General features: G+C 32.5%; 2 protein-coding genes across 4 annotated transcripts; both read right to left on the bottom strand.

The window, feature by feature from the left end:
- Window positions 1-5,285: 5,285 nt before the first annotated feature.
- Window positions 5,286-6,085, bottom strand: LOC118029763 (uncharacterized). The gene is made up of 2 exons (XM_035033692.2): window positions 5,933-6,085; window positions 5,286-5,826 (listed from the first exon to the last, which is right to left on the bottom strand). Exons 1-2 carry the CDS (start codon window positions 5,973-5,975, stop codon window positions 5,576-5,578), a joined length of 294 nt encoding a protein of 97 aa, XP_034889583.1. The 5' UTR covers window positions 5,976-6,085; the 3' UTR covers window positions 5,286-5,575.
- A 1,808-nt stretch (window positions 6,086-7,893) lies between these two features.
- On the bottom strand, window positions 7,894-13,775 carry LOC118029756 (putative lipid phosphate phosphatase 3, chloroplastic). 3 transcript variants are annotated; one of them, XM_073405655.1, is made up of 9 exons: window positions 13,534-13,775; window positions 11,087-11,178; window positions 10,130-10,372; window positions 9,939-10,026; window positions 9,723-9,832; window positions 9,502-9,592; window positions 9,084-9,272; window positions 8,923-8,982; window positions 7,894-8,331 (listed from the first exon to the last, which is right to left on the bottom strand). In XM_073405655.1, the coding sequence occupies exons 3-9, from the start codon at window positions 10,364-10,366 to the stop codon at window positions 8,129-8,131; spliced, it is 978 nt and encodes a 325-aa protein (XP_073261756.1). In that variant the 5' UTR covers window positions 10,367-10,372; window positions 11,087-11,178; window positions 13,534-13,775; the 3' UTR covers window positions 7,894-8,128. The 3 variants fall into 3 exon arrangements, with proteins under 3 accessions (XP_073261756.1, XP_034889571.1, XP_034889570.1); XM_035033680.2 differs by lacking the exon at window positions 11,087-11,178; XM_035033679.2 differs by lacking the exons at window positions 11,087-11,178; window positions 13,534-13,775 and adding an exon at window positions 13,182-13,502.
- Between the last annotated feature and the right edge of the window lie 332 nt (window positions 13,776-14,107).

The raw sequence follows: 14,107 nt of genomic DNA, 5'->3' as shown, positions 1-14,107 counted from the left end.
CCGGCTTCTTGGCCGGGTCAACTCCCGGACCGGGTTTAATAACTATGTTTAAAACACACACAAAAAAAATTATAAAGTTAGGTTGTGAGAATTATTTGGCCTCCTATTGAATGTGTATGCCGTATGGTTTGTTTTGACTTTTGTTGAAGGCCGACAATATAACCGACCAAACTTATAGCTTCAATAGCGTTTATTTTCCCCTCTTGAATCAGAGTTCTAACTTCTAACCATATGAAGATTTTGAATCAAGATCGATAGCGAGTGCAAGAAATAGTAATTAGTAAGGCAATTAAGTCTTTATTAAAAAAAATTTACAAAAAAATTAATAAAATAACAGTGCATGTATTTTAAGGTTCTCACAAACATATTTTTAACATGACATGAAAAAATAATATGTAAATTTTTTTATATATATAGTTCAAACAGTAAAAATTTATATATAATTTAAGTAATTTAAAAAATAAAATATAATTATTTATCTCCATGGATTTTCATCTTACAAACGAAATTCACGTAATATTAATTATAAAATTACTTAAGAAAGTAGTAATTTTACAAATAATTAATTGACTTCTCTTAATTTTGCATGAATAAAAAATTCCTGCGCTGTTACTCTAGATTTCACCGACATAATTTTCACTTCTGTTTCCAATATATTTGAGGGAGACAGTATGGAATCAGAGTCATTCACATCACCAACATTGTAGGGAAAATAAATGAAGAAAAAGAAAATAATGATTTTTGGGAAACAATTTCACTCCTCAACTCACGATTCATCGTATCCACGAAACAAATTGAAATAGATTTATATTTACATGAAAAAAAAAAATAGTTGTAAAATCGCAAGTTTACATGATTTTATCCGATTTATATATATTTATTTGTCCATATTTTATTATATTCAATTTTTATATTATCATAAGTATATCAAAGTTTTAGCCCAGACGTGAAGCAATCTAGATGAGCAGAAGTCTAAGAGATCCTTTGGGAATGCAATTCTAAAAAATTTAGATTTTTTGTTTTTGCTAAAATTTAATATTTTTTATGTGTTTTTGAATTTTTTAGATACGTTAATCTTAAAAATAATTTTTTTAAATGAAAAAAAAATATTATTTTAATATATTTCAGCACAAAAATTATTTTAAAAATCAATCGTGATCACACTTCCAACCAAACACTAAATTCTAAAGCAAATATAAATAAGTTTAGCTTAAACCTCCTACCTAACTAATTAAGCCTTTTTTTTGGATGAGCTTAGCTTTAACACATCTAAACTCACTTTGACGCAGCTCATTGTGGACCTGCTCGAGTCTAATTAATTTAAGAAAGTTTCAGGTTTTAGACCTGTCATAAACACAAACCCAACGTAAAACCTTGCTAAAACCAGGTGAATTCACTTTGAAACATTAAAGTTGAGCTATTTACATCCTAGTAATAGAAATTATATCACGGGAGCCAATCATTTATTTTAGTTTTAATTTGTTTGACGTTCTACTTTTAAAATAATAACAACGGAAATATTTAACGCGTGAGGCATTTGTTTTGCACTTGTTTCCATGTTTGCGATGCAAAAAATATAACAAAGTGTTTAATAACTATAAAAATTGTGTTTATACTGTGAAGTTTACTAAAAAAATTAAGTTTGAAATACAATTTTTATAAAGCGGTTTTTATATATTTTTTTAATTAAGTTTTGTAAAACACTATTTGTTTTTGCGTTTCAAAAGTGCTTTGAAAAAAAATTAATAATTTTTAATTTTTTTTCTTTAATTCAAATTAATATTTTTTTTGTGTTTTAGATCATTTTTAATGCGTTGTTATCAAATATATTTTTTTTAAAAAATAAAAATATATTATTTTAATATATTTTCAAGTAAAAAATATTTTAAAAAACTAACAATTACAACCATAAAACTACCAAACATTTTATAAATTCAAAATGTTAAATGGTGAAATAACTTTTAAGTGAACATGATCACGACTAGAGTTATTTGATAGGTTGGTGAAGGCTTTTATATATATATATATATATAGTTTAGATAGGTTTTATATTCAACTAGATAATAATTGACTTACTTATATTTAGTTGATTTATTAAGTTAGATAATATTTAATATTGTGGTATAAGATATTTTCTGAAAGTATTGTTATCTTAAAAATTTATTAATATAATTTTTTTTATTATTTTTATTTATATATAAAAAAACATCGAAACGCACTATTAATTTATTATTTTTCCAAACCAAATGTGTTTTAAATTTAGAAACAAACAACATATCCATGACATATCAACTAAATCAAAATTTAGTAGGGTTTTTGAATTTTTAAAAAGATTTCATGTTCTAACTTAAAAAAAAAAAAAAATCTTCAAGTAATTGGCTAATAAGATGATAATTATTAGATTAACCTCATGCTTCTCGACTTGAATCATAAGTTTTACTGGATTTAAAAAATCTATTTTTTATTTAATGATATGATAAAAAAATATATATTTAAAAAAATTTAACACTAATTAATTATTGAGATATTTGTTTAAAACTATAATAATTTTATAAAAAATAAAGTAAAATAAATCATGATGATTAATTTAAAATTAATAAAAAATTAAAAGATGAAGTTGGAAGAAAAGAATTTAAAAGGAATAGTTTAAAAAAAAAAGTTTGAAAAAAAAAAACTAGTTATTTCATTATGAAGCACCGTGAATTTATTTGAAGTTATTTTATTAATGGTGTAATGATACCAAGGCAAATTAGCCATCCTTAATGTCACACTACCTCGTTTTCAAAGTTTATATTTATTTTTCTATTAAAATGTTTATATGTATTTTATTAATATTGGCCTTATTTAAGGCATTCCATGTCCAATTTGTAAAGATTCTTATGTTTTTCCTAATCAATTATTTAGATTTCATGCATCAAATCTAAATTTATTATTTCTAATATAGTTAAAAGCAAACTATCCATAATCAAAATTAAAAAAAAAATCAGTAAAAATTTATTCTTTTAAGTAGAATCCACCACGTCAACCAATTAAAAATGTATTGGTCCAATAAACTACATAAATTTCTCTAAATTAGTGTGGCTCAAAAAATAACCACCACTGTCTGATCAGATCAACCCTCACCTTTTGTTTTTCTTCTAAATTTTTTCCTCTTTATCCAAGGACTAATCAAGGGTACTTCAATTTAAGAGTGGCCCTCGTACTCTTGTTTATTTACCATCCATCCTTGTATTGTTTTTTCTTTTTCCATGTTGAGTCCCCCTCCCCCAGCTTATGAAATCTTAGTATTTCTCCTGTACTGGGTCTGTATTGCTATACTTATATACAAGCATAAATACCACTCCGCCACATAGTCCCACAATTCTCTAAAAATCTTATCCTTTGCTCACCTCGTAGAATGAAGCCAAAATCCAAAACCCAGACAAAGACTAAAAACTCCACCTCCCTTTGGAAATGGAATACAAATGACAGCAAGAGAAAGAATGGAGATCAATTCCCAGTACCCGAATTCCTTCAAGACGGTTACAAGAAAGTAGAGGAAACCATTCTGGGTCCTGGGGGCGGTGTTGGAATCGGATGTGGTATTGGAGCAGGCATCGGGTTGGTGGGTGGACTCGGGTATGGTAGCTGGCCATGGAACAACACCAAGCTAGTTTTTGGGGTTGGTATGGGTTGTGGGGTTGGATTCGGGTTTGGATATGGAAATGGGCTCGGACATGGTTTTAGTTTAGATTCTTTGGAGTCTTACTTCGAGAAGGTTGGATTCTAACAAGAAAGAGCATGTGATTGAGATTTGATTTTAATTAAGAAGCTGTCAAGAGGTCATTTTTGTGTTTTGATTTTTGATTTTCTAGATAAATGAGTTTGTATTCTGCATTATTATTTAGAGTTTGAATCAAAAAAGAAATTGCGATTTTCGTTTGAATGTTCATGAAAAGATTGACTAGGGCAGCAGACGCACTTCGATTCTCTGGTTTAAAACTTGTCACAAAAGGCATTTTGATGGGAAAAAAGAGTTGCAATGGCAGGCATTTATGTAAGACCTGCACACCCTTTTTCCACGAAAAGCTTTCAAGTTCATTGAGAGTAGTTGGAAACAGAAGATTAATTGGCCTCTCATCATCCGCTGGAATCCGTTGGGATTTCATTGTAACCTGATTGCGTAATAGGAAACTGTCAAAGGAAACAAGTAAACTTATGAGGTCATGGAGTTGAAGTAAAAACAAGTGAAAAATGCTTAGCTAAGTCGAGTGTGGCCTTTTGATGATCCTGCTAGACTTTCTTTCAATCTTTCGACAGAAAATTTAGATTTAGAAAGCCAGAACCAATCATAAACATATGGTATTAAGCTCGACTTGGCATGAGCGTGCTCCTAATTAAGGTATGGATAAACACGCAAGCACAAGCTTACGACACTCTGAAAAGCTCTCTCAAGGCAAGGACTTGAGTAGGGATGGTAATGGAGTTTAAGTAAACGGATAATGCACCCTCCACCCTTGTCACAGCCTCTATACCCATCAGAGTCAAATAGCAAGGCACCATCTCCACAATTTACATAATTGGATATGGAACTCCATGCAAGAAGAGGATACATTCTTGACTCTAATCCCACCCGCATCCATTCGGATAATTGGAGGCGGAGGCCATTGCCATCCCTTACTTGAACTGCTGAGGCCGGCCTTAGCAGTCAAAACTCCAGCTCCTCAGCTCCTGAGGTCCATCAATGACTTTCTATTGCGGCCCTGTTTTTGGCAAGAACAAAACCATTTCTTGCAAACTACACCTTTCAAAAACAGATTTCATCCATAAGAATTACTTTGCAGATGCAGAAATATTATAGCATCAAGATTCGGGGACCAAGTGGGTATCGAAATGCTGCATTACTTCAATTTTTACCAATTTACAGAAGCAACAGCAGAGCATTAAACAGGAAATCTGACAAACAAGGCACTGACAGAAGAAAACATAATGTCAATGGGAATTGGCTATCCAGCAGAAATGACAATCTGCTCTCAAACTGCAACCAAATTGGGCATATAGCTTACCATAAAAGAGGTCATTCGGTATCATTTGAAACCAAATTTGAAAACAAAAACCTGAAAAATTGTTTGTTTTCGTCTTTTCATCTCAAAAGACGTAAATAATCAACAATCAGTTTTCAGTGGATACAATCAAAAACCAATTACACGCCAAAACGAACTCCAAGCTTTTCTTGCTCCAGCCTGCATAAGCTTCATTGAAGCTCTTAGCAGCAAATCTTACAGAGCGCTCCACACAGAAGGGAATAAATAAAAATATCGGCCACATTGCCCACTTCCATTAATTACCACAATTTGAGGTTACCTGGGTCTAAAACCAGGGATAATACACACAGCAGCCAGCAGCTAAATAATGTTTGCTAGAAAACCCCAGCAAAAGAAACCTAACAGAAACAACTTTTTCTCCTTCAAGTGAGAAACAGAGAGCCAGACATCATGAAGAACACAACTTGATTGCTTAAAACATTAACTTGTGTATTCAAAACAGTAAGTCATACAACAAAAGACAAATTAACCAAACCCACTTCATCTCCCATCTAAGAAGAAGACACGTCACTCTTTTCCTTCTTCTTAGGAAGAATAGCCCCAACAAGGGCTTCGATCTCTTCCTTGACTCGTTCAAACACACTTGGTCCTTTAACATCATCTATGGGGGTATCCTCATCAATATCATCACTTCTTCCATGTGTTTCCTTATAATGGCGTGGAGATTTTCCACCATGAACGATTGCCTCTATCTCTTCCTTCGCTCTTTCAATCACATTTGGCGCTTTTACATCCTTTTCTTCTGCATCAAAAATGAAAAAAATTACAGCAAAAAAAAATAATCTTTTTTCTGTTTTACGCAATAACCCATCACGAAAATCTACAGAATTAAATTGATGATACTGTACCTGATGGTGAAGGATGTTTTTGGTCTGCTTTTGGTTCTGCCATTGAAATTAAAAACCAATCTTGATAAAAATGTGTGCCTCTGACTCTTAAGTCTTAAGTCTTAACCAATTAGCGAATTCCCATCAGGGCCGTCAATTTTACACATGATGACGTGGATGGCTCAGATGCTACTTACTATTCATAATTGTTTATTGGATAAGTATGTGCTCAACTGTAAGTTACGTGTTTCTTATCGAAGAATAATTAGGCATCATAAAATGGCATTCGGTGCTGTGATGTTGATGGTGTTGATGGTATGGCATTCGGTGTTGATGGTTTTTTAAACTATTTTTTATATAAAAATATTAATATTTTAATATTTTAAAATTAATTTTTGATATTAACATATAAGTAAAAAAAAAAAACTCGATGCAAAAGACAAATATAAACCTTATTATTATTATTATTATAAAATCAGCTTGTCACCTCATTGTATGATTTTTTTTTATTAATATAAATGTTCAAGTTAGTTTGTGCTTCTCGATTAATTTTACGAGTTTTGTTGAAATTAACGACTATATAAATTTTTAATAATTTTAATATTTATAAAACTTAAATTAATAACCTTTAAAAAATAAATTTAGGCCTCAACTTAAATTATATCCTTTAAAATTATGCATTGCACAATTCTTATCTTGCCTTGGTGTCAAATGTACCCGCCTATATTCCTATCAATTTGTTTGCTTTTCTTAACCAAAAAAATGGCTATTGATGAATAATATTCTTATCCTACACCATGAATGAATCACCGTCGTAAAACTCTAACCGACGAGGGAGGTTTACTTTTGACTTGAATATGTTGGGTTTAAAAAAACAAAAGAAAAAAAAATTAAATTGGTGTAGCCCGAATAAAATTTTTTTAACAGAATTATCTTGATTATTAAAAACCTGGTTCAGTTGAATTATATCAAATTAATATTTTATTTAATTCAATTAAAACTTATCTCAGCTCAAATTTTAAATCATAAATTTTCGGAATTAACTTATGAGATAGAGTTTAACAACTATTCTCTTAACTAATCAGGGAGAATTTCCATTAGGATCGTTAATGGTTCACATAATGACGTTGGGCTTGGGCATATGCAAGTCAAGTGTTTCTCATTAGAGGATAATTAGACATCAAAAACTTTTCCCATATTTTATATACATACACAAATATAAATAGCTAAATTTGTCTTAATTTTTTTTTTGAAAAATTAAATTTATATTTTTATATATCTCACTCGAGTATCATTAAAATGAAAAATATAATTATGTTAGTTTAAAAAATAAAATTTGAAAGAAAAATATATTAAAAAATTGGATATTATACAAAGACATAATAGATATAATTACAAATGTAAGAATATATAAAAATAAATTGCATGAATTTTATTTTGAAATTATCCCAAAAAAAAAATCTTTATTTTGAAATTCTAGCGAACTATGGTTTTGCAATTTCTAAAACTCAATTATAAAAGAGATTCAAATCCCATCTCGACTCATAAATAAATAAAAAAATACAATGTTTAAATTGTAATTATTAGATACATACATCATATCATAACACAAAGACTTATCAAATTAAAAAAAATTATGACAGGCTTTGATTATCAGACATTTATAGCATGAAAAAGAGATAAACCTCATGTTACTCTCATTTTCTTGTATGTAAATATCTAGTAATTATATATTAAACACCATTAAATTTCTCTGTTGAAACTTTATCCTAGAATACCTTGACAGGAAAACTAAAGAAAATGCTAAGATTGCCGCTTGCATTTTGAATTAGCTGTTGCTTTGAATTATCTAAATAGTTTTTTTTTTTTTTAAATAATATTATTTTAATATATTTTTAAATAAAAAAATATGTCCGTATTCTAATTCCCAAACGTTCAAATGAATTGTCGCCACTGCAATCTGTTGATTCAAGAATCCAGAGGGAGTTAAAAGGTATTCATCACTTGTAATTTTGACCAATTTACATTTAGTATGTGCTATGTTTATGTTTAATGAATGGATGTGTTTCGTTAGGGCAAAACAAAGCAGAAGGGCCAAATCCTGCTACAAGCCAATAACAGGCAAACTAACAGAACACCATATGAACGATGTACAAGGACATGATGTTTTTCTTGTAAAGGAGAAACTTTGGCTGATAATTTTGCATCTATCAGTAATTACCTCCTCCCAGATTCCACATCTTCAAGAGGCATAGTCGAGTCACGTGCCAGATGCAGCCCCAGAAATCCATCTTTATCATCTTCTTTGCTCTCAACATGTGACTCCAATGGCTCAGCATTGAGTGGATTTACAGTAGCAGCTGCTTGTGAATACGCACCTGACTCCTCGAGTTCCCGAAAGTAAGCATAAGGTCCCCAACCTGCATGCAGAAGGTCAGATGAACATGTCACCGCAGAGAAGAAAACATGATGCCAATTCTTTAGGTTGTGGTCAGATTTGATGACTGACACTTTTAAAGAATTAAGACAATCATTTAGCAGAATGCAACTTGAAATTTTGCATGCTCCCTTCAGATTAAATTGAGTTCCATGTAGAAAACAACAAAACCATGGGAATTAGCTATGTTTTGGATATCAGAGTCTGCATCTGGCTCCAGCATTAGATGCTTCATAACAATCTTAGACACAAAGAACATAGCCCCCCCCTTCCATTTCTCTGATTTGAGTGTATGGGTCTAAAACCAGAAAATGGCAGCAGCCAGCCGCAGCTGTGCAGCTTGCATCTATGATAGCAAGAATGCCCTAAGAAGCTAAGTACATTAATTGGATATCTTTAGTTGTAGCCTAGATGTCTAATCAAAATAATATTCCTGCACAAGGCGAATAAGCTTAAAATTAAATCTTTATCGTTCTCTAGCAAAGAATATGAAATGTTCCAATCAAAATCCTTCCTGGACTCTAGTGTTCAACAAAAATTAAAGGAGCCATATAAAATTTGCCAACAAACATACCTTGAGGATGATATGGTGGAGGAAAGAACTGCAAATAGCAAAATGTTGCCACTACTAGTCCTGCAAAAGATGCCTCTGCAATAGTTAGCAAAGGTAATCATCCAATAGACAATGAGGAAGTTTCATCTACATGACTAAATGAACAATGAAAAGGAGCACACCTAAGAGACCTCCTGCAAAGACATCCTGCCAATGATGCCAGTAGTCATCCACTCGGGAAATGGCAACAAGACTTGCAGCTAGTAGTGGTAAGAAGACGATACATAGTTTTGCAACATGGCCCTCGCGGTCAAACGCTTGCAGTTTTCCAGACAAGTAGAGTGATAGGAAACCCAGACCAGCAAAGGACCCTGGAAATTGAAAATCATTATTCCTCAAAGCTAAAATGACTGCCAAAAAGTATCCAACCAGCATAGCTTTGGTGTTAGGAGTTCAATTTCTGCAGCTTCCCTAACCAAAATTTCCATATTTCAATGTAGAGATAAAAATATTTCATCATCACTCGGCATAAATTAACTTTGTGGTCAAGAATTTTTGAATTGTTTTGTATAGAAATTATTTGTAATGGTAAACACTTACATGAAGTGTGCCCACTGGGAAAACTCTTATGCCCTTCCCTTATGACACTTTCCTCACCATTGCATATCACATTTCCCAACTGATCATAAACCTGTAGATCAATAAGGTTTCAGGTATTAAATTATGTAGCCATAAATGTTATGAAATGTGGACAGGTGGTGATCTTATATCAATCGTCACAGTAGAAAGTAACAAATAACTGCAGGTCCATAAAAGCATACATCCTTTCCATCAGGAAAGCAACGCCAAAAGAAATCAGGTCGAGGCCGACCAACTGCATTTTTTATTGCATCAGTAATGACAGCTGTCACTAGAATGGAGAATAAGAGGCCTGCAATAGTGAACACACATAAAGCATCATGAGAATTTTTTCAGCAGATTGGATAACAGAAATCTTTTACAGATAAAAAGGTAAGTAGAAGGCAGGATGTTATCACCTAGTATGGCATGATGAAGATCATAGATGTCTCTCCTACGAAAGTAGACAAGGAGGAATATCACCACAGGCAAGAGAACAGCATATATCTAATCATCAGAAAACAGAAAGGGTCCCATCAATGTTATTGTTACTCACATGGTTTCCTTGGAACATATGTTATTATTTAGCAAATGAAGCCACAATACTTACTGGGACAGTCCAAACAGGCACTGTATTATCTAACAAAGGGTATTTAAGATCTGTCATCATATCTTTCCCAACATATCGATAAAATGGAGGCGTGAGATAGAGGATGAACTCTATCACCACAAGAAGCAGAAGTATAAGCCAATCATGCATGTGTGCCCTTGCAAGTGAAGCTCCATGGGACCTCACAGTATGGACACCATAACCAAGCTGGAACTCCCTCATTTGGAGCTCTCTCATCTTGTACTGCATTTATGCATGTCACCATTTAGAGTAATCTAATATAAGACTTTGAGCTCCAAATAAAGGGACATTAGGAATGTAACATAAGGTCTGTTTGGTGAAATATGATAACAGGTATTAACAGTAAAAATTACAAGGAAGGTTATTGATGTTATGCCTTACTTTTACTGTTTATGAATGCAAGAAAGGTATAAGCACCTTTCTCAATGCATATGCAGCTCAAGCTCCATAAATCATCAATCATACAAACATTAAAGAGCAAAGAAAAAAGAAGGAAACCCAAATTATGCATGCAGCAGTATCACTTCTTAAAGATACATATCATAAATACACTTACAGCAGAATTATCTATTCTAGATCACGAATTTTGACAGTTGATACCGAAATATTTTTATCTATGGACTAAAAATGAATAAAACAGGAACCTCCGCACCAACAGAAAATGACTAGGGACTATCTTCACCATTGAACAGAAAATAGCACTACATAATAGCATCTATTATAAAGCTTAAATAGGTACAGCAAAAACGAATTGATAAAGAGGCTCTCCATAACCATGAAATCTATAGTGATTATAAAAATGAAAGAGCTTAAATTCAGCAACTTTTTCAGAAAAATAGAGCCACTAGCCTTGTAAACACAAACCCAAAACTTCACATTGTCATATTGCAGAGAGGCCTTCACACCACAATGAAGATCTATTAGTAACAACTATACCTCTTCATTCGTGTGCTCTATTACTGGAAGGTCATCAGTGAAAATGGCTAACAATTATTCACAGTCATATCCAGCCTGTTGATTGATGTATCCTTGATAACCCCAACAAGCCAATATTCAGGTAAAAAAATGAAGATCCCAGTGGTCACACAATTCATTAAGTTTAATACAGTGTATATCAGGCCAAAACCTCAGTTATAAAATTATCAAACTTTTAATCAGAACCCAAACAGTAGACTTGGTACATATTAAAAAAAAAAAAAAAAAAAAAAAACACACCTATATCAAATGTTATATATAGTGTTTAAACTACTAATCACAGCATCTAAATAAGAAATGACAAGACGTTATCCATCCAATACTTGGATCATCAGCATTCCATTCACTCACCAATCTGCAAAATTAGTTCCCTATGCAGTGATACTTGCTTGCTTGTTTCCAAAAAATGCTATGCAGAAATGTCATCAAGATAATGTTCTTCATGAAAGCATTATCCCAAACATTGGTAGCCATTTATTTCGTGGCATGACTTATTGACAGTAACCAATGAATTTTAAAGTCTTTTTTGCTTTAACACCTTGAAGGACCAGCCAACAGGACTTCTCATGAAGGATGATAGAGCTTCTTCCATTGTTTCAAACTGCACCATCAACTAAGACTTGCAACCCAGGTTCAGAATCTGAAGATCAGTACTTCAGGCCTTCATTATTAGCAAGTCCTCAATGTTTAGATGCCATACAACTAAATATTGTTCACAATAAACTGGATAAAATAAAACTTCTGATCCTTTTAATGGTCATTCTATGTGGCAGCTCATTGCCTACATTAACAACTACTATGCACTCGCTATGCTTACCCTCATCAAGGAGCCTTACAACTGCATCCAGAATTAGCACTGGAGAAAAGCACAGCCCTTCTTACACTTATCCTCCCTAATCTGAAATGCGTGATAGTTTATCACAATAAGAGGTGGCACATGGCATGCACAAAACTGTTATACTTATCCTCCCTTATCCGCTTATTGAACTATTAAACTTAACACAATCACCCGTCACCAGCATCATGAAAGCAGCTCCAAAACTAAAGTGATTAACCATAGACACTCATTCAGAAGCATCTATGAGAAACCAGAGATTGGAGCTAAACCGCAATTAAAAAAAAAGGCCATGTGATATAGAAAATCCAGTGGACCTGTTTTCTCAAGGCTTCCAACTTTGCATCATTGTAAAATAACGATCTAAGATATGATTTCTGGAAACCACTGGAAAAATTAACATTTCATAGAATAATTGGAGAAGGCAGATTAACGGAATGCTCCAATTTAAAGAGTCACTCCTCGCTTGTTATTTTGACTACTCAACTAAAGCCTATATAACAAATCTACAATTCAATTATATGTATTAATATTAACCGAATGCTAAGTAAGGCATGTACGGGTCCAAACAAAGATTCAACTTATGATGTATTAAACCTAATGAGACTTGCAAGATCTAATACTCCTCCATTAATGGCTGTTTTTTATCGAACAAATTAACAACCAAAACCCACACTGAATAAAATAAATGCCCAAGGATGAAGCTGTAAAGGACCATTATTCAACTACAGCATTCCCTGAATCCCTATTTAAACAATTACCAAGTATACTGAATCCTCTCCGATTAATAGCAGTGAATAGGAATTAGCTCTAGTTGTTCAATGCTTTCATTTTTCAGTGGTTTCATTAAATTTTAATGTGCTTTTTATTGCAGGTTTCAAATTTCAACACAGACACAGCAGACACAAGTAGAGACTTCCTCTTTACCCTCAAAACTCTAAAACCCCAAATTTTAAAATCCTTCTTCAACAATGATCTGATCTCTCACCACAAAAGTCCAAATAAACCTACCAGATTTCACAAAGAACTACAACATAAATGTCTCTTACATATATTGTTACGTTGGTAGAGAAAATCAAAGGAGTCACATTCTGCTATACAAGTAAGATGTCAACAACATCAAAAACAACAAAGCAAACCCACATAAGATATTCCAATTTAAAAGCCAAAGACTAAGAACAAAAGAGAAAGAAACAACCTTTTCAGAAAAGAAACACTAACCTGAAAGAAGCCTCTAAAATTCTTAGAGCGAGAAAGAGATCCATAATCCCACAAAGGCATTGTACTCACCCACCAAACAAAACCGCAGAAAATTAAAGACTTATTTATTAAGTTTCAATGATAGTCCTAAGATATAAATAATGTCCCAGAAAGTGTCACCATGGTATAGGAAGGTTCCTATTAGTTAAAAAGGTTCATATGAAACACACAAACAATGTCTTATCCACTTCAAAAGACAATAGAGATGAAAGCTTTGAGAAATGATTATAAAGAAGAAGCCAAACATATGACTACATAAAGACAATTCAAAGAATGCAAGAATTTACCAAAAGAAAACAAAAGGGTAAATTACCTGGTAAAAGAAAAGGTTGGGTTCTTGCTGAGAAATTGAAAGAGAAACAAATGGGGCCAACCACGTTCGTTTAAAGATTATTTTGATTGCTTTAATACCAAAGTGTTTCTCCCAAAATCCACGACATCTTCATGGCCGAATCAAACTGGTTTAGGAAGGCAATTCAGTTACAAGTCCTTGTAATCTTGACAAGGTTATATTTTAGACTTAGCTCAACACAACCCCCCCCCCCCCCCCCTATTTTAGTGTGTTGTCACAACAAACCCAGCATGGCCTGGCTATATTTCCGGAGAAAACAAGCCATTCTTTTTTCTTTTCTTTTTTGCACTCATTGAATAGCAATCTTTTTTTTTTATCATAAATATTATACTCAATTTATACGTTACTCGATTAATCTCTCGAGACTCTAAAGTTAACAACCTTATAAACCTCTAATAATCTTAAGATTTATAGCACTTGAACTGATAACCACTAGAAAACAGACTTAGTGCTTAATCAATTAAATTACACTTCTTAAGATTAATAATCATCTTTTCATACATTAAATCATGATAGGAGGATTGAGTTTTTCCAA

This window comes from Populus alba, chromosome 17, assembly GCF_005239225.2.
Source record: "Populus alba chromosome 17, ASM523922v2, whole genome shotgun sequence".
In the NCBI taxonomy this organism is placed as follows: domain Eukaryota; kingdom Viridiplantae; phylum Streptophyta; class Magnoliopsida; order Malpighiales; family Salicaceae; genus Populus; species Populus alba.
The sequence above is the reverse complement of the archived record's forward strand: the minus strand, read 5'-3'. Positions and strand labels throughout refer to the sequence as shown.